The 21697-nt window shown below is 36.6% G+C and overlaps 1 protein-coding gene and 1 pseudogene across 1 annotated transcript; both read left to right on the plus strand.

Annotated features, from left to right (window-relative positions):
* The first annotated feature begins 5451 nt into the window (after positions 1 to 5451).
* On the plus strand, positions 5452 to 6091 carry LOC17895782 (E3 ubiquitin-protein ligase SINA-like 2). The gene is made up of 2 exons (XM_023787564.1): positions 5452 to 5613; positions 5906 to 6091. Exons 1-2 carry the CDS (start codon positions 5452 to 5454, stop codon positions 6089 to 6091), a joined length of 348 nt encoding a protein of 115 aa, XP_023643332.1.
* A 9145-nt stretch (positions 6092 to 15236) lies between these two features.
* Positions 15237 to 20861, plus strand: LOC111832018 (annotated as a pseudogene).
* Positions 20862 to 21697: the final 836 nt, after the last annotated feature.

Genomic DNA, 21697 nt, shown 5'->3' on the forward strand with positions numbered 1-21697 from the left:
TTGAACTTCCGATTGAGCCTTCAGCCTCAATCATCACTGCGACTTGCTTCCCCATGGCCGATTAGAAGGAGTTTGGTCCTTCGATTGGATGGTTGTCATAACAGGGAAGGAGGGGTTAGGTTGGAAGTAGTCGGTTCGCTTGGTTCGGGAGCTGACTACAACGTGATGAGTCATTAGAGGGTGGGCCTTTCCGCGAGATTTGTGGTGGGTTGGTTGCTTCCTCTCCGTTGCCTAGATACCTCGGTCCGCCACAAAGCCGTGGATCTGGCTTCCACCGAATCTAATGGCTGGACCTTACGCGACACGGTGTCAATATGTCCAGAACCTCTTTTCCAGCAACAATTTTGGCCTCCGATTTGCTTTCTTCTGTTTTTTGTTGTAAAGCCAAAGCCCAGCCCATCAAAGGGCCTTTTCAATAAAAAAAAAAGCCTTCATAAAATAAAATAAAATAAAAAGAAGCAAATAAAATATATTAAGGCATGAGAAGAAGTTGAGATCATGTTGTGCTGTGTTTTTTTCTTATAATTATATTGAGATCTATTATATCTACCAAATTTATTTATTTATCATTTTCTAAAATACAATTATTTATAATGTTTTAACTACTATTACTCAGAAATTCAATCCAAATTTATAAGGTTTCAAAAAGTAGTTTATTTATATTTTTATTAGTTTACGAACATAAATTTAGATAAATATTAGATTTTCAGTGGCATTTTTAATAAACAAATTTAGAGAAGGAGTATTTCCAGGAAAAGATTATTGATAAAATTGTATTTTGAAATTAAGCCAAAATGAGAAACTAATCTTAAAATTAATTGTATATTATTTTTCAGATAAGATATAGTCATTGTCAAAGATCTAAACTTAGAAAAAATCATTACATGTAAGAAAGAAGATAAAATATAGTCATAGTCAAAGGTTTAAACTTAGAAAATAAATTATTGCATGTAAGAAAAGAATGTTTTAAGGCATGACACTATTTTTTTTCTGTACATGTATATAAGTAGCAAAGCACATATAAAAGCCTCCACCAGACCACCACCACCACATCTCTTATATAATTTGATAGGAATGGATAATGCCGCAACCGCAGACCAAAGAGGCAAATACTAATCTCAAGTGTTGACGTGATGTCTTTGATACTATTCGACCTTGATCTTCTTGACCGTCCCCTTTTCTGCCACCCATTGACGAGTCTTATCTTTCAGGTCTCTCTCTTCTTCTTGGTTTATAATTGTTTTGGTGGTAAAAATTAGTAATTTCACTACTTACTAGTCTGAGAAGGATGATTTTTTGTTAAAATTTAATCTTTTCTACATTGGCTTAGTTTCTCTTCTCTACAACTTTGATAATATTAACTAACTCTGAGTTTTACTTTTCGGTGTGAAGATGGACATATAGCTTGCTCTTCTTGTTGTATTATGCTGATGAGGAATAAATGCACTTCTTGCATTTTGCCAATTGGTATCTATCAATGTCGAATACTGGAGAAACTTGTGGAAGCAGTCATTCTCCCATGCCCAAACGCCAAGCATGTCTGCCCAGAGAAGTTCTCCTATGGCAAATAGTTAGTGCATCGAGATGATTGCGGTTCTACTTTGTGCTATTTCCCTGCACGAAACTGCAACTACACGGGTGTGTACGAGGATCTCTACTATCATTTCATTGTTTGGCACAAGGATTGTTACTCATCGAGGTTCAGGACTGGCCAATACGTTGACGTTGACATACAAGTAAACATCAACGAGACGATGTTAATCCTTCATGAATATCATCATGGTCCATTGGTTATTATTCAGTCCTATAAGGGGGGAGACGGGTTATATGTGATCGTCAACTTACTCGCATCTCCTTCTACTCCAAGAGATTTGAAATTTCGCTATGATCTCATCTACCGGAGGGGTTATGAACAGCTTACTTATGAATGCGGCGAGATGACTAGGATTCTAAGATTGAGTTTCGAAGCTCCTGCGCTGAACTACATGTTTATTCCTTACAATGCCCTCGATGAAGGCTTGGTAGTGAAGATGGAAATTCGCATTCGCGAAATAGGATATGAGGAGGAAGAAAACGACAAAGAAGAAGCTGAGGAGGAAGAAGATGATGATAATGATGATGAAGACGCAGAGGAGTAATATCGTTATCATATCATATCTGTTGTAGTAGGTTGTTGAGTTCATATCTGTTGAAGCTAGTAATGTATTTCTGATGTTTTGTTGTTGCTGTTGTTGTTCTCTCACCCATGGACTCTATCTCTAAAATCTAAGGGGGTGTATTCAAAATGTAATTTGAAGAGATTTGAGTTTTCTTGAGTTATTAAATGGTTTTGATGATTTTAAGGAAAGTAATATGACTTTTGTAAAATCCTTTCAAATCTCTACATAAAACCATGAGATTTTGATTTCTGTATTTTTAACTAAGGAAATCCTCTCAAATTTATATCTTTTTGTGAAAATAGTTAACTTATATGTTTTCTTAGTCTATGTGTAGAAAACTTAAACATCATTTAAAATAAAACAGAAAGAGTATTTGAATACTAGAAACCAGATTTGCTAGGAATGATGAACCATAGAGATGTATAAGTAGGCATGTCAATCGGGCTAGCCCCGTCCGGCCCAGTCCGAAACCCGTAAAACCCAAAAAATGTCATAAATAAAGAATTTAAAATTATTAAGTAGGGTTAGTAAGTAAATATGAAAACTAACTCATTAATAAATTCTTCTAATCAAACTAAAATATTAAAAAAAAATCAAAATATATTTGTTTAAAGGATTTTCGGGTCGGCATGAGTCTAGAAAACCCTTTGGCTCGAATGGGTTTAGCCTAAAAGGCCAGGTTTTTCCTGGACATATATATTACGCCCGAGCCCGATGTTTTTCAGGGTCAGGCCGGGCTAGCTCGCGAGCTTTAGCCCTAATTTTCATGCCTATGTGTAAGTAACTTTTGATTAAGGGTTTATATAAAATTGATATTTGAAGGTATGCTTTTTTTTTTCTTTTTGAAAATATATATATGATATTTGAAGGTATGCACTATGAGGCCATCAACTATAACTGGACGCCAAGGCCGCAACAAGTTGTCTGATATTTCTCGCAGATCATCTGAAGCATATGCAGATCTTTGTACTAAACAGTTAAACTCTTTTCCAGATTGTACGCCTCAAGAGTTCTTGCGGCCTTGGATTAATTAGGATGTTGATGCATTACAAATGTAGTGTGTGCTCAAAAATGTCATTTTTGGATGTGTACTTTGTTACGTATGCATTTCATTAAAAGATGAATGAGAACCTTGTTGATAATCGTCGATGAGGATATGCTCTAAAGTCATTGAAGTATCGAAAAAAGAAAAATAAATAAATTTCCCAGTTCTCGAGTTTGGTGTGTAGTAAGGATAGATTTGGGAAACTTATTGGCGAAAACGTCAATGAAGTGTCTAGATTTGTTGAATTTACTGAGTATGAATCATACAAACAAATTTATTTTTACATTAAAAAGGAGAAATTATGATCATCTATGTTAACATTTTTGCATCACTCTTTGAAATAATACATGGACTCTGGACTTTGAAAGTATTTACAAAGAATGCCATTAGAATTTATTATTTAGTTAAAATTTTGAAAACTAATAATAAGCATTTTTAACAAAATTTCTAAAATCTCTCCCTAATAAATATAATACAATTTCTTATTTCCACCTTTTCTCAAATATTTCTCCAAAATCATTATATGATCTTATTTTTTGAAAATTATTTTATCACATAAAACATATGTAAAATAAAAATACAATTTTTTGCATATATTGCGATTTGAATTTATTAAAACGGATGTATATTACAAAAATTTTAGTATATGTACAACATCCCACATCATGTAGACTTTTTTTGATAATGGTTCATAACATTTATAAATACGATTATAACCTTCCAAGTATGACTGACAAAACTATAAACATGGGTTTAATTTTTTGGGAATTAAATGACGGGAAGGGTTGTTAACTACATATAAAGTTTAAAATATTTTTAATATTTTTAATTTTCAAAAAATAAAGTGATATTAATATTTTAACTCTACACCAAATTAATACTAAAACATTATTGACTTTGCTATTTTTTAAAACATGGATTTTTTTTCTTTCTATTAGATGACATGACGGGATATTAGACAGAAAATGTTGTAATATGCTTCTAACATATTATATGACAGGACGAGTTGTAAGACGAAACGGATTTGAGTTGATATTGCTAAAAAATTATAATATTGTATATCTCACTGTTCAATACGTGTTATTTTACTATTTTTAACAACACCGATATAAAACATGTATATCTAAACTAATTTAATAAAGATTGATGTTATGTAATCTTAATAATTATTAAATAAAATCCAAAAAAATCATAAATTTTAAAACATGAATTAAAAAGAAAATGTTTACCCCGCAGTGTACCGCGTGTTAAAATCTAGTACAAATGAAACAAAAGTGTAAATCTTTATGATTGGTCATCAAAGTATTAGCAATTTAACATGGTTTCTCCGGCACTACGATTCATTTGGACCTAAGAAGCCTTTAGAGTCACTAATATAAAAAAACAATTGTGTAAATGATGAGCTCAAGATAAGATCTAGTGATATCATTACAATTTTTGTCTTCCACAAAAATTCTAAACTTAAAAAAAAAACATTGCATGTAAAAAAACAGACCTAGCTTAGATTTTATAGTATTTGGTGTGTAAAGACGAATTCAGGAAATTGTTTATGAAATTTCTATGAAGTGCTTCAACTCGTTCGATTCCAAATAATTAAAACAAGATCTACCTTAAATTTTATATTATCTCGAATTTAACTGGTATGGAAAAAATATGAAATACAAAATTAATTTTACACTAAAAATGAATTTTTTAAAAAAACTATACCTTTCTGTTGTATCCGATTTCAAAGATACTCATCTATTCATTTTAATAAATATCTTATATTAAATCTGAAAATTTATAGAGTTTAATAAGGTTTATAAAGTACTTCTAGATGGTAACTAATACTCGGAAACTAGGTCCAAGTATTATAAGATTTTTTTTTAAATTTAGTTGGTGTATGTTTTGATAAGTTTATAGTTACACACATATTTAATTAAATATTAGATTTTTAGTGACATTTTTAATTAAAAATCTAAAGGCATTTTTTGAAAAATTGTATTTGAAAAATTGTAATTTTAAAATTCTCCCAAAAAGAGAAACTAATCTAAATTGATTTTACATTATTTTGTTCAGATAAGATACAGTGAACTTAGAAATTTAGTCAACCACATAATCTAAATTAAACTTAGAAAAAAATCATTGCATGTAAGGAAAGAAGGGTTTATGCCACTGCACCCTTTCTTCTCGATGTATATATAAAGCAATTGAACATGTAAGAGCCTCCACCAGGACCACCACCACATATCATATACTCTGATAGGAATGGATAACGCTGGAGAAGCATCGAGCAGCCGCCGAAAGAGGCAAAGACTAATCTTCATCGAGAGTACTGATGATGACATGATACATACTGGGACACTACTCGAGCTTGATCTTTTGGATTGTCCGATTTGCTGCCACCCACTGACCAGTCCTATCTTTCAGGTCTCTCTTCTTCCTGGTTTATTATTGCACTGCTTACAAATCCTACAAAGATGAAATTTTATTGATATACATGAGACTTTAGGATATAGCAATGATTAGTGTACTAGTGATTAGTATAGAACAAGAATTTCATTTTAGGATAAGAAGTTTTGGTAAAGGAAACTTCATATAGGACAAGAAGTCTCATATGATGGATGATTGTTTTGGCTTGCTTAAATTTATATTTGCTTATGTTTCTCTTCTCTATATACAACTTTGATAAGATTAACTAACTCTGTGTTTTAAATCTCAGTGTGTAAATGGGCATATAGTTTGCTCGTCTTGTCGTCCCAAGCTAGGGAATAAATGCCCTTCCTGCACTTTGACCATTGGTAACAATCGGTCTAGAATAGCGGAGAGACTTGTGGAGGCAGTCCTTGTCCCATGCCGAAACGCCAAGCATGGTTGCCCAGAGAGATACACTCATGGGAAAGAGTAAGCCGACCATGAGAAGATTTGTGACCTTTATGTGTGTTATTTTCTAGCACGAAACTGCAACCACTCTGCTTTCCAACTAGATCTCTACTGTCATTACACTGCTTGCCACAAGGCTAGTTTCTCAAGGTACAGGGAGAGACTCGCGCAGCAAAATACGTCCCAAAATCAAGCACATAATCGCCAAGGAACTAAGCCAAGACATCTTTGCAAAATCTTCGTTATCACACGCCCAAGGCAAATCAGCTCCGGAACGAGTTCCAAGTTCCTCGTAACATGCCAAAGGCATTTCATCTCCAGAAACAAGCTCCAAGTTTCTCGTAACATGCCCAAGGCATTTTTATCTCCGGAACAAGCTCCAAGTTCATCGTAACATGCCCAAGGCATATCATCTCTCGGAACAAGCGCCAAGCTTCTCGTAACATGCTCAAGGCATTTCATATCTGGAAACAAGCTCCAAGCTCCTCTTAACATTCCCAAGGCATTTCATCTCCGGAAACAAGCTCCAAGCTTCTCATAACATTCCCAAGGCATTTCATCTCAGGAAACAATCTCCAAACTTCTAATAACATTCCTAAGGCATTTCATCTCCGAACAAGCTCCAAACTTTTCGTAACATTCCCAAGGCATTTCATCTCCGGAAACAAGGTCCAAGTTTCTCGTAACATTCCCAAGGCATTTCATATTCTGAAACAAGCTCCAAGCTTCTCGTAACAAGCCCAAGGCATTTTATCTCCGGAACGAGCTCAAATCTCCTCATAACATGCGTGAGGTGCTGCATTTTAAAAACACGTGCTCCAGCCTCCTTAAAGACGCTTACAAATGCAACGATCACAATGGTTTTTCAGCTATCTTATATTAGCCACTCTAAATTTTGTGCCGAGCTGGCAAACCTCATACTTCAAATACGTCCGTCGTACCTCTCTCGTCATACCTTGATTACTGGTCTCATCTCTCCAAAATAACACCTTTGCCAAGCCAAGGTTGTCGTTAAACCAAGGTCATCGCGGAACTTAGCTCCCTGCTAAGTCAACCTTCTCGCCGGACTGGTCCTCCCTCAAACAACCAATCTCGCTAGGACGACTCTTCTCCAGCTGATCTAACTCGATTTCGCCATGCCTCAACTACTTTCCCGCTAAACCAAGTTTTCCACACCAACAATCTCGCCCGAGAATTTGGTCCCAGCAAAATCGTACATCACCACGGCTCGGCACAACGGTAGGATGTTGAGCACAACGAGACACCGGGAACGGCCTTAAATCATCGCTCGGCCCGTCTTGAGATTGTCTCGCCCCTGCCCGTTTCGACATCGTCTTGCTATGGCTCCACCACAACGACGTCTTGCCTCGGCCCGACTCGGCATCGTCTCACCATGGCCCGTCTCGATCTTGTCTTGCTGCGGCTTGGCCTCAACATCACCTCACCACAATCTCAACTCGGAGAAGTCTCAGCTATGCAACCCGCCTGTCACGATCTCGCCACTACACCATCTCTTTGGGGCTTCACCGTGGCCCATCTTGGCGTGATCTCGTTGTCTCAGCCCAGCTCGGCGTCACCTCGCCACGGCACGACCCAAGCTCCACCACGACATCACTTCCACGCAACAAAGGAACGGACACGGCTCCACTACGACAACATCTTGGCGCCGTCTTGCCAACACTCTGCCGCGGCAACGTCTCGTCGCAAGCTATTCTCCAACACTCCGCCACGGCGTAGTCTTGTCGTCTCACCACGGACCCGTCACGACGCGGCTCCAACAACAACCACGTCTCATCACGGCGCGGCTCCAACAACAACCACGTCTCGTCGCAGCAACCCGTAAAGGTTCCGCCTCATCCGTTATTCAAACTAACCCGGCGCGGCACGATCTCGTTCTCCAGCATAGCTTGCACCAAGTCGGCGCAGAACTTCCTCCTCGGCGCGGCGTGGGCATGGTCGTCTGCACGGCGCGTCTCTTGGCTCAGCCCATCTCACGCGACTCGACGACGAGACGACCTCAACTCTAGCAAGGTAGGGAAATGGCTAACCTTGACAAAATATTGCCACGACACCACCTTAGCAAAGAAATTGCCGCGGCTACACCATCTCGACAATAAAGTCTTTGCGGCTCTGCCTATCCACGACAACGACCCGCCGTGGCTCTATATCCCCACAGTACCAACACAACGTAACAACATTTAATAGTGCAGCAAGCTCTCCCAACTAGAAGCATCGGCGCGGTGAACTAGAAGCAGTGCAGATTGTAATCTTGGCTAAGTCTCTCAGAACGACATCTTTACCAATTCATGCTGCAACATCCTAGCGCATCCGAACAATTTGGGCACGGCCCGAAGCTTCAATGGATCTATTTTTGAACACTACTCGAGGCTTCCACACATCTACAGATTCGGTCACGGCGAGACAACCCCAAATCAAGTTTGCTACAAAGTTATGAGCATGTCGTCGAAGAGGAGATTCGTTCTCCTTGAAAAGCATGTCCACGACACTATTGATCAAGAGTTCTACCCTCTAAATACACGACAAAGGACCCCAAACTTGTCTACAATAATGTCATCCTCCAATTTGCGCCCAACTAATATGTCTACTACTCAAAGATTAGCCCACCGAACTCAAGCAAGCTCTCGCACACCGGACTAAGGGAGGGGGCTATTGTTGGATATGGGTCATGGCCCTCATATATTAGAAGGCCACAAAGCAAATGTCCAACAAGCTTAAAGGAGGATTTCTTTAAAACAAGCCCATTAAGCTCGGAGGGGCAAAATCGTAAATCGCAAAGGAGACATGAGGGATTTAAGGGTTTTTGGCCCCTATAAATACATTGTATCACTATTTGGAAGAAGGGGGGGGAGAACCAGGGAGAGACTCGCGCAGCTCCCGAACCCGCCTAGCCCGAGTTCCCCGCCGCGTCTCTCTTTCTTGTGTTTTACTCATCTGTTTCGTATAGAGTTCTCGGCTCGACAGATAGTCTATAACTGCCGCAGCGAGACTTCTCTCTTTGTAACCTCGGATCTTACAAAAACTTTAATAAAGGAACTAGTTTCGTATCGTCCCGAAAATCTCGTATCATTATTGTAGTTGCTCCCCCCTTGCACAAACAACAGGACTGGCCAGTACGCGGATGCATGGTTAAACATCGAGGAGAAGGCTTTAGTCCTTCAGGAATGTGATAATGAAGAATTGTTTGTTCTTCAATGCTTCAAGGGGGCACATGGCTTGTATGTGGCTGTCAATTTAATGACACATTCCGTTCCAGATGTTTGGGAATTGGGCTATGATCTTATCCACCGGTGGGGAAATGAAACGTTTACGTATGAAACCGACAAGATGACTAAGATTCGAAGGGTGAGTTTCGAAGCTCCTGAGATGAACTACATGGTTATTCCTTATTATGCCTTAGATGAACGCTCGGTAGTGAAGTTGGAAATTCGCATTTGCGGATTAAGAGAAGATGTCGAGGAAGAAAATGATGAGGATGAGGATGAGGATAAAGACGAAGAAGAGGAGTAATAATTATCATTTCATATATATTGTAGTATGTTTGTTGAGTTCATATATTATTTCATATATAACTTTAGTTCCTATGTTTGTTTTTTCGGTGTATGCTTTCACCAATGAACTCTATCTCTAAAGTCTAAAATTAAACTCTTTTATGGCCTTATTGTTTTACTCAATGTTTGTTTCTTTCTCTAACTGTCGAAACTACTTATACTTCTCTTTGTTAGTGCCTTTAAAATTTGAATATGATATGCAATCAAAATAAATAGATTTTTCTTTTTTTTTGCTTGTTTTCTTGTATTTTGTTTAGTAAGTTTACTTCGCTATTTTTTTCTTGAATTTGGTGTGTAAAAACCGATTTAAGAAAATAATTATTAAGTGTTTTCGACTCGCTAAATTCCAAATTTTAAAATTGTGTCAATCTATAGGTTATTGAATTTGATTGCTAATAGATAAAAGAATATAAAATACATAACTAATCTTCCATTAATATGTTGAGAAACATAAATATATATGAAACAAAAAAAAGTAAACATTTGTAGATAAAAAAAATTGGATTAAAAATGGCTATAAAATTTAGGGTTCGAATGTTTACAGCGATTCTAGCTGACAAAAATATCCATTCACGCATTACGTACAATGGCACTTTTACAAAAAAACTAATAATAATAATACTAATTAAAATCCAATTTGTCTTCGTCTTCCTCATCATCAACCTATTTGGTTCTTCTTCCTCCGTAACTAGCTCCAGTGAAAGTTTTTAATTTTGTTGAATACTATCATCACTATTTACAAAAGTAAGTGAAATAAATCCGATCTTTCAGGTCTAGTTTCTTACTTCACGCATTGTTCTTGCTTCTCGGTTTGATTTAGAGTTTTGAAAACTGTTGTGATTTAGGGTTTATGGATGATTTTGGTGAAATTGCTGAATTAGGAAGCTTTCATTTACTTAGATTATGTGTGGGACTTGTAGAATTAGATTGATTAGCTTCAAATCTATGCCTTGAAGATTCCAATTTCATTACAGTCACTGACATTTATACTGCTTCACCAAGTGCTAATAGCTCGATTGGTAAAGATCTCTCGCAAAAGTTTAGAAGTCACCGGTTCGAGTAGCGCTTGGGACGAGACCATATAACATGCTCTGGTCTCGGGCTTGAGGGGATGTATGGGTTTTGGCCCAGAACCTCTTAGTTATTCAAAAAAAAAAAATTATACTATTTCAAAATTCGCAAAGACCACCTTTTTCACTTTGATCGAATAGCAAATGAGTTCTGTGAGTATAGACTGCTTCAAGAAACATTACAGTTTTGGATTTGTATAAGCTTCACTCTTTAACTCTGTGAATTGTGTTTTAGTGTGACGATGGACATATAGCTTGCTCTTCTTGTTGTACTAAGCTGAGGAAGAAATGCCCGTCCGGCGCGTTGCCCATTGGTAACTATCGATCGAGAATAATGGAGAGAGTTGTTGAAGCAGTCTTTGTCCCATGCTCAAATGCTAAACATGGCTGCACAGAGAAGTTCTCTTATGGCAAAGAACTGAGAAGAGCTTCTTGTTGGTCCCTAAGACCCTAACTATTTCCAAGGTTCCAGGGATTATTTGAAAATGAAGATTTGCATCCGCCGGCTAAAAAGTGATGAAGAAAAAGCTGATGAAGAAAGAGCTGATGAAGAAGAAGAAGATGACGATGAAGAAGAGTAATAATCATCTTATCTTATGTCGTTCTGTTCATAACTTCTTCTTCCCTTCTAATACATTTCTGATGTTTTCTACAACAACTTTATTTCATCATATATGCAAATTTTCATAACTCATTAAATCTTGGTGTATGACATTTTTATTGTTACATTATTACGGAAAAGAACAAGTCCACGAGAAAGAATGCATTTTCACTTCGTTCTACTGTCCTACACCAGACTGCAACTACAGCGGCATGTACAAGGAACTATATAGCCACTACAAAGCTAACCACCAGAGTGGTTGTGGCGATGAACATTTCCGTAGTGGCCATGACGAGTTTGCATGGACGCTTGAGAAGATTATTGTCCTTAAGGAACGTCGAGATGGTCCATTGGTTGTAATTCAGGTTTTCGAGAAGCCAGGGTCTCGTTGACTGTGAACTATATAGCACCTTCTGCTCCTGGAGTTGGGGAGTTCTCTTTTTTACCCTTTTAATTACTCATGGTTAGGTGAAGGTGACTATTGGACAAGAGGTTCAGATAAGATGAATAGGATTCAGAAAGTGAGCTTCCAATCTCCAGAGAAGTGCTTCATAACAGTTCCCATGACTAATCTTAAGATGAAGTTTTGCATCACCCAGCGAAACGAATAAGAAAGAAGATGAAGTCGAAGTCGAAGAGGAGTAATTATCATATCAGATCCTTTGTAGGCTGTTTTGTTCATATATCAGTTGCCTGCTACTTAAAATGCATTTCTGACACCTTTATGTTTGTTTGTTTGTTGTTATCTTAGTTTTATCGTATGGTTTCGTTTTACTTAAATGATGTATCTCTCTTCAACCATCGACTATATTTGCGTATGTTTGTTCTTTGAGCCTTGCCTAGATTTTAGTATTGGATATGTTCATCTGGAAATGGTCACTCTGATCATAATCCCAAGTCATGTATCTAACTTGAGAGTGATAGAGATTTGAAGACGAGAAGAGCCATATTTTATTTTAGGGAAAGTTTGCAAAATAATACGTTTTTGAAACATAATATGCAATATAGTACATTTACTATTGATAATTAGACTAAAAGGGAGTTTGGTCGACAAAATAATATCTTATACACACTCTTCTCTCTCCATATATATATATATATTTTCCTTTTAGGTCTTACATTCTCCCACTAATCTAATAATTAAAATACTAATCGCATGAATTCGTGTTTTAAAAAACTTCAGAAACATAAAAATTATCTCTTTTTTCTCTACAGTTTGATATGCATTTTGTTTGATATTTTTAAATATATTTTATACAAATTATGTTTGTTTGTACACAAAGACGTATATGTACATAAATATTGATGTACAATAGTTTTTATCTGTACATTTATATTTGTACATACATTATTATGTACGGTTCTATATCTCTGTTCATATATATTAATTTTACAATAGTTTATATCAGTACAATTATAGATGTACAATTATATATGTACATATATATATATATATAGATTTTATGTATCTACAAATTTCAGAAAGAAAACAAGGTTAACTAATATTTTATTTATTAGATTACAAGAGGAGAGAAAAGAAATACAAAATAAACGTACAGTTGTATTTGTACACACACATTATTATGTACAAATAGTTCATACAAATATTATTCTGTATAATTGTATATTTTTGTGCATAAATTTTTATGCACATATAGTAAAATAAAATTTTCAAATATTAAACAATTGTATAGATATCTGTACAATATTTGTACATATAAAAATATATTATCGAATAAAATCATCAAATAAAATATATATCAAACAGTTGATAAAAAAACATAGATTTTCATAAACCTAACAAATTTCACAGAAATGTTTTTTATTGATTAGTATATTTGTTATTAGTTTGAAGGGGCAACATAATAAATAATAAATAAATAAATCTAAAGAGAAAGTTTTTTTCGATTAGAGAGGAATTGAAGGAAGAAGACAAAAATAGTGGGGTTAATTGTTGAGTGGCATAATTGGTAAATAAACAGATTTCCAAATGGTAAAATGGGATACAAAGAAAAGTAAATAGTGAAAAATGTCTATGTTACTAATTTTAAATAGTAATTGTACTATATTGCATATTATGTTTCCAAAATGTACTAAACATCCAATTATTCCTTTATTTTAACGGCTAGTTCATCTATTCCGTCGATCAAGCCACATGTACAAATCAAAAGTTGCCTTCTTACTCTGCATCTCTGCTCAACAGCTATACATAGTGTTTTCCTACTTCTGAAAACTCTCTCTTTTTAAGTTATTATTGGTAACAAATGGTTGAATAGTAAAAAAAATATTGTAAACACTATTATTCTAAAATTTAATATATTTTTATAACAAAAGTTCAGTTTCATTTCTAAAACTATTTAAGTAAATAATATAAATACAAAAAAAATTAAGAAAATTAAAAATATTAAATAATTAAATTATATGCAACTACTTTACTTAGAGAACTTAGAGCAACTCCAACCATGGGTGTTTAACATAAGGTGTTTATTATTGAAATTATACAAATACAAATATTTAATTTGATAGGTTGCTTATTTAGTGAAAAAAATATTTCAAAAGTCTTTTAAATCACGTGTTTAAGCAACTTTAAATATAGCTTTTACCTATTTAAGCAACTCCCATAATTTTTTTATTAATAATTTTTCTCTCTCTAAAAACAAGCAATTTGTGTTAACACCCATCAATGGAGATGGTCTTAGAAGCTCCAATAGACTTGAATGATGAGTGAGAATGTCTTGAATTCTTGAAATATACTGCCATTCCTAAAAGAGGGGATGGAGAAGCTGCAATAAACTTAACAATAACTAAGACCATCTCACTAGGGAGATAGTAAGAGATTCTAGGAAAAAGAAAATATTAATATTTTAACTTATATATTTATATTCTATTTTTCAAATACAACTAAGCAAATAACAGAGTGATAAGTGTGATTTGGGGTTCATAGTTAGGTTCGGAAATTTCTAATATAGAGACCCATAATTTTCTTTTTCATGTTTTACTAATATTTTTTATTTTTAATCCATAAAAATCTAGTTTAGATACTAACGTTGGACATGCCCTATGATCAGCATCAACGGCAAAACTATTCAAAAGTTCTGAAGAAAAGAAAAAATATTGTTTTAATTATAATTATAATTTTTATTAATTGTAACTTGTAACCAAATGACAGCTGTTCAATTTTTTTATAGAACCATCTCTCGAGAAAGAGATCTAAGACCATCTCCATTGAGAGTTCTCATGAAAGAGTTCTCACCATTTATTGGATCAAAAATAAATCAATAATAAGAATTATGTTAAGAACCGGTTTCTATAAAAAGGGCTAAATATTTAGGGTCGGTCATGGTCCATAAAAATAAATAAAAGCCTTGACCCTAAATGTATAACTGAAGAGATTTTAGGGCTAACATATGATGTTTCAAAAAATATTTGCGGTTAAAATAGGACTGACCCTATTAATACGACTGTTTAGCTCCTAACTTATCGTGGTATGTAACTCCGATCGTGAAGCTATCGGTTGTCTTGTTTTGCAGGGTCGACTTTCTCTTGTCTGTTGAAGGAGAAAGCTTTGAAGAAGTTGGGATTTGGAGGTGATACACGTACGATTTGGTATTACTTATTAAAGAAGAACAAAGAAGGATTAAGAAGCTTCATGTTCCTTAAGTTATTTATGTTTCCGTTTTTATTAGAACTTGGTTTTGGTATTTTTACTTTTAGTTAAGCTTATGATTGTTGTAAAAAAAATCTATAAATAGGTCTCTAAACATCAATAATTATTATCTTCCAACACTAACCTAATTCTCTATATAGAGTCTTGGGTCAAAAGAAGCTAAAGCTTTACGTTTTCTTTGTGTTCTTAGAACTAGTTACTACGTATTACATAGATCAATACCAGCGGGACGATAGAAAAGGCGAATTAGGGTTCCGATAGCTATGGCCGGAGAAGCGTCGAGCAGCCGCCAAAAGAGGCAACGACTTGTAGAAGAAGAGGAAACAGAGAACGGTGGAGGAGATGTGGTGGCCAGATCTGGGACATTGTTGAACCTTGATCTTCTCGATTGTCCCGTTTGCTTTGACTCACTCAAGAAGACGAAACCTATCTTTCGGGTCTTTTCTTCTTACTTCCACCACTTTTCTCCTTCTTTAACGTTTTGGAACCCTAGCTTCAGTGACTTAGTTAGAAAGTTTCGGCCTTTAGGTTAAAATTTTGAATTGCAAACTTAGTGTGGATGATAGTGAAATGATTCTGTAGGTGATATGTATGGAAAGGATAGATGAGTCTTTCATATTAACATAGTCTCTCTTGTATATTCAGTATATATTGTAATAGCCTCTCATATGAATAATATAACCCAATACATTCTATCTTATATGGTCATAAGCTTCCTTTCCATACAAACACTCTTGTCTCCAATCATCCTCTACAATATATTTGTAGTGATGTTTGGACATCACCTCTTCTATCTATTGATGGTTTCAAGTATTACCTAGTGTTGGTAGATCATTACACAAGATATGTGTGGCTTTATCCTATGAAGCAGAAGTCTCAGGTGAAAGAAATCTTCAGCCGCTTTGTTGCCTTAGTTGAAAATCGATTCAAGCTGCGTGTGGGCACATTGTATTTTGACAATGGTGGAGAGAGTGTGGCCCTTCGTCCTTTTCTCTCCTCTCATGGAATATCTCATTTAACGACGCCACCACATACTCCTGAGCTAAACGGGATTTCAGAAAGGAAGCATTGACATATCGTCGAAACCGGTCTCACCCTTCTCAGCAAAGCATCAATGCCAAAAATATATTGGAGTTATGCATTCTCGAGAGCGGTGTATCTCATTAACTGAATGATCACGCCTGTCATCGGTAATACATCTCCATATCAGAAACTATTTGGAGCCGATCCTAACTATCTCAAACTCAAAGTCTCGGCTGTTTGTGCTTTCCCTGGTTGAAACCGTACACGGCCAATAAACTGGATGCACGCTCCTCTCCGTGTGTTATGTTAGGCTACTCACTTAAACAAAGCGCCTAACTCTGTTTAGAACCCACATCTGGCCGTGTTTATACATCTCGGCATGTTCAATTTCAGGAAACAAAGTTTCCCTTTGCTACACCGGAAGCTCTGTCTCGGTTCTCCCGTTGGTTCCCTCTGTACCGACAATATCGGGTCCACTCGTACACGCTCATCCGCTTCCACCCCCGTCGCCGGTCCTTCACCAGCCGCCGTCGCCACTCTCCAACCGCAATGACTCGATGTCGACGTCGTTGATGAGAACATAACCGAAGTAAACCGGTATCAATTAAGATAAGGATGAAACGATGAGAATATCATTTGTGATCTTATTGTTGTTAGTGGTTTTAGGTAGATTATGTTAAATCTTCGATTCATGTCTATCTCCTATATTCTAGGATTGCGCTTAACATGTATAAATACTCATAACATCTTATGATGAAATATATGGAAAAAATGTTTAAAGTCTATTGTTCTTATAAGCTCTTGATTGGGACCTATCAATTGGTATCAGAGCCTTCATCTCGCTTTTGATTCGGACCACTTTGTGGTATCAATAGCAACCTTCATCCACTATCTATCTTGGTTTTGATTCGGACCACACTTGTGGTATCAAACCATATTTTTATCATCGTTCTCAGCTTTGATCCGGACCACATTTATGGTATCAAAATCTATATCTTTCATATTAAAAAAAATAGTAGCCACAGGAAGCTGCCCTTTGATCTTCTAGTCAGAGAAGACGACACAAGCGAAGAAGATGGGAAGAAGCTATTAAGGAAGATGCATGAGGTTTCTTATGAACTTTGAGGACAAAGTTCTTTTGGAGGGTGGAGTATTGATGAGAACATAACCGAAGTAAACCGGTATCAATTAAGATAAGGATGAAACGATGAGAATATCATCATTTGTGATCTTATTGTTGTTAGTAGATTTAGGTAGATTATGTTAAATCTTCGATTCATGTCTATCTCCTATATTCTAGGATTGCCCTTAACATGTATAAATACTCATAACATCTTATGATGAAATATATGGAAAAAATGTTTAAAGTCTATTGTTCTTATAAGCTCTTGATTGGGACCTATCAGTCGTCATCGTCAACATCGGGTTCTTCTTCTTCCTCGACGCCTCAACTCTCCATCCTGGGAAATAATTCTCCAAACAACCAATCAAATAATATCCCAGGCCCAAGCCCAACAAACACTTTAACCTCAAACACCTCAAGCCCATCAGACACTTCTTCTAATTCAAGCCCAACTACACCTTCTTCTTCAAGCCCAACTCCTTCTTCACCTTCTTCTTCCTCCACCACATCCCAAATTCCAAATTCAGAACCCTCGTCATCTCCTCCTCCACCCTTATCTCCAAATTCCTCCGTCGTACCTCTCCAACAACTACCACCAAATACTCATACCATGACAACACGATCGAAAAACCATATCGTTAAACCTAATAAACGATATGCTCATGTGATGTCAATTCCTGAACCAACTGTTCCCAAAACTTTGGCTGAGGCGTAGAAGGATCCGAATTGGAGAAAAGCGATGTCTGAGGAACTTACTGCTCAAATTTGTAATGGCACTCACGAATTGGTCCCTCCTACAATGGCTTCGAATGATGTTGGATGTAAGTGGATTTTTACTCTCAAATATTTACATGCTGGTTCCCTTGACAGCTATAAGGTCAGACTTGTCATCAACAGCAAGGTCGTGATTATCACGATACTTTTAGCCCGGTCATCAAATCAACAACTGTTCTGGATGTTCTTTAGGTTGCGGTGAACAGAGGCTGGCATATTAAGCAAATTGATGTTAATAATGCGTTCCTACAGAGTCGACTTTATGAGGAAGTCTTTGTTGCTCAACCGCCGGGATTCCTTGACCCTGAACATCCTCATTATGTCTGTCGCCTCAAGAAAGCTTTGTATGGCCTCAAGCAAGCACCACGTGTGTGGTACCAGGAGCTCCGGACACACTTACTTCGCCTTGGGTTTGTGAATTCGGTTGCAGATACTTCTCTATTTATTAAACGCAAGGGACATGAAATTGTTTATATCCTTGTTTATGTCGACGACATGTTGCTTACAGGGAGTAACACCAAGCTCCTCCTTGACATTGTGAACTCCATTGCAGCCCAGTTCTCTCTGAAGGATCTTGGAGCATTGAAATACTTTCTTGGCATTGAAGCGACCCGTACTTCTTCTGGTCTTCACTTACGTCAACAGAAGTATATTGTCAATCTTCTTACGCAGACACGAATGCTTAATGCTAAACTGGTGCCTACTCCTATATCTCCCACTCTGAAACTGTCTCTCGTCTAGGTAAGAAGCTAGATGACGCGCGTGAATACAAAGCTATTCTTGGTAGTCTGCAGTACCTCTCTTTCACTCGCCCGAACATTGCGTTTGCGGTCAACCGTCTTTCTCAGTTTATGCACAGCCCCACATATGAGCACTGGACTGCAGTGAAACGCATTCTTCGCTACTTGGCTGGCACATTGTCTCATGGTATTTTTATTCGGCTAAACACGCCTATCTCCGTTCACGCTGTCTCAAGTGCTCTTTATGGATACTCTGATGCAGATTGGGCTGGTGACACCGATGACTTTCTGTCTACAACTGCCTATTTGATCTATCTTGGGGGCAGTCCAATTTCATGGTCATCCAAGAACAAAAGGGTGTGGCTCGCACATCAACTGAGGCCAAGTACCGTGCGGTGGCGAATACGGCTTCGGAAATACGTTGGATAACGTCTCTTCTAAATGAGCTTGGTCTTGCTTTACCCGCCGCTCTGGTTATCTATTGCGATAATCTTGGTGCAACACACTTGGCTGTTAATCCTATATTTCTTTCGCGAATGAAACATCTTGCACTGGACTACCATTTCATTCAGGATAATGTTCAGGCTGGTACGTTACGGGTAGCTCATGTTTCGACTCAGCATCAGCTTGCTGATCCCTTGACAAAACCTTTACCCGGTTCAAAGTTCTATGAATTCATGTCCAAGCTTGGACTCACCAAGGTTCCTCCATCTTGAGGGGGCATGTAGGTGATATGTATGGAAAGGATAGATGAGTCTTTCATATTAACCTATTCTCTCTTGTATATTCAGTATATATATTGTAATAGCCTCTCATATGAATAATATAACACAATACATTCTATCTTATATATTCTTGTGTAAGCTTATGATATATTTGGTAATACTGTGTGGTTAACAAGCATTGCTACTTAACTAACTGTGTGGCTTTGAGTCTCAGTGTGACAGTGGACATGTTGTGTGCTCGTCGTGTTGTACTAAGATGATGAACATATGCCCTTCTTGTGATGATCCGATTGGTGAATTTCGATGCTCTGTAATGGAAAAAGTTGTTGAAGCAATCGTTGTTCAAAGAGATGAAGAAGAAGGGGAGAATGGTGGAGGAACATTGACTAGAAATGTAGACGATGAAGTGGTGAAATCTGAGGCCCGATCTCGAACGTTGTTTGATCTGTGTCTTCTTGATTGTCATGTTTGCTCTAACGCACTCACGAGTCGTATCTTTTAGGTATTATCTTCTTACTTTTTTCACCACTGCTCTTCAAAATCTGATGGATGATTCAAAACTTTGATGTGCTAGAAGCAAATGTTAATTTCATTACAGTCACCAAAATGATTTGCAAATACCGATAGAATATATTCATAATGGATGATTCTTTCTTGCTAGATAACATATGAATTATACCAGTTTTAGATTTTTATCAGCTTGTGTTTGGTTCTAGTTTCATTGAGTTGTAATCCAAGTAACTTACTCTGTGTGTATTTAAATTTGCTTCTCAGTGTGACAATGTACATATATCTTGTTCTTCTTGCTACACTAAACTGAGGCACATATGCCCTTCCTGCACTTTTCCCATTGGTATCAATCGATGCAGATAATGGAGAAAGTTGTCAAAGCAATAATTGTCCCATGCCCAAACGCCAAACATGGCTGCACCGAGACATTCTCTTATGGGAAAGAGTTAGTCCATGAGAAGAAATGCGTTTTCTCCATGTTCTACTGTCCTGCGCCAAACTGCAACTACAGAGACTTATAAAAGGATCTCTACATTCATTTCCATTATACCCACTACATGGACATGGAGGATAATTCAATTATGGCCGTCCCAATCAGGCATGGTTGCGGATAAGTGAGAAGATCTTAGTTCTTCAAAAATTGAAGATTTCTGATGATGGTCCCCTTGTTGTGGTTCAGTGTTTCAATGATCCCGGAGGATGGTATGTGAATGTGAACTGTATTGCACCTTCTGCTCCAGGAGTTGGGGAATATTCCTATGATCTCAAGTACAGTACGCTTGCGGGAGGCGAAAAAACACATTATGAGGTTTTATTCATCCAAGAAAGTGAGCTTACTCGATGGATTGACAAACAAGTTCGGGACCGAATATCTTCAATCTGGAGAGCCGGAGATAGGTGGTATATATGACGCGGGTTTTCAGTTGTGGATCCGGTCTAGAAGCTAAATTTGTTTCAGTTTTTTTCTATAACTTTTATCAGCATCCTACTCTATCAAACGATGCACTAATTGTACAAACGTTATTTTTCTTTTGAATATAATTTAACATTAAATTCAAAAAAAAAAACAAAGACTTTAGAGTAGCTAGTGATTATCATGTCACATATTTTGTTGGTTGTTTTGTTCAAGAATATATTTATGGCCAGTTGCCTTCTCTTATCTATGCACGCTAGATGTATATACTTTTATGGCTCATCGTTTTTACTTAATGATGTTTTTTTTTTAATTGTAATACAAGATTCAGATTTCTCTTCATAAGTTCTTGGTACTTTAATAACCAAATCTCTTGATACAATATAAGAAGCGTTACAACTTATAAGAAGGGTTAAAAACCTTAAAATCTGAATCGATATAAACATACCAATTAACTATTGTCTCTATGGTGGAACTTCTCCTTGGCCTCCACGTTGTGAAAGACTTGGGTTTACACTACCCTTGATCTCGAACATGTTTTGATCCCAAACCAATTCTGCGATTTATAGACAAAGTCGCAAAGGAGACAAAAGAAGATGTTTAAATATAGAACTAGACAAAGGAAGATGTTTTAGTTTTCATAACAAGATATACTTACTTGTACTGAGAGATTTTCGATCGTAGAGTGATCGACCAGAGACTGTGTTTGATGGTGATGCAAAGAACAGAAGAATTATCAATGTTATGAACCGAATCACCATATACATATTTGTTCGGTCTTTAGGTGTAATTAAACTCTCTTTTTTTTTTCTCTTCTTCTCAAGGTCTGTATAAAATTTTTGATCAAGTTTTATAAATATTGTAAGATGTAATGTCTGTATTTAAATGTAGAGAAAGTGCACTAATTAGTTTACAT

This window comes from Capsella rubella, unplaced genomic scaffold (genome assembly GCF_000375325.1).
Source record: "Capsella rubella cultivar Monte Gargano unplaced genomic scaffold, Caprub1_0 scaffold_2, whole genome shotgun sequence".
Lineage (NCBI taxonomy): Eukaryota > Viridiplantae > Streptophyta > Magnoliopsida > Brassicales > Brassicaceae > Capsella > Capsella rubella.

Excerpts from the sequence above, each read along its gene's own strand:
- LOC17895782 (XM_023787564.1), top strand. The coding sequence starts at position 5,452 with ATGGATAACGCTGGAGAAGCATCGAGCAGCCGCCGAAAGAGGCAAAGA. Across the intron at positions 5,614-5,905 it reads TGACCAGTCCTATCTTTCAG|TGTGTAAATGGGCATATAGT; the intron begins GTCTCTCTTCTT and ends TTTAAATCTCAG.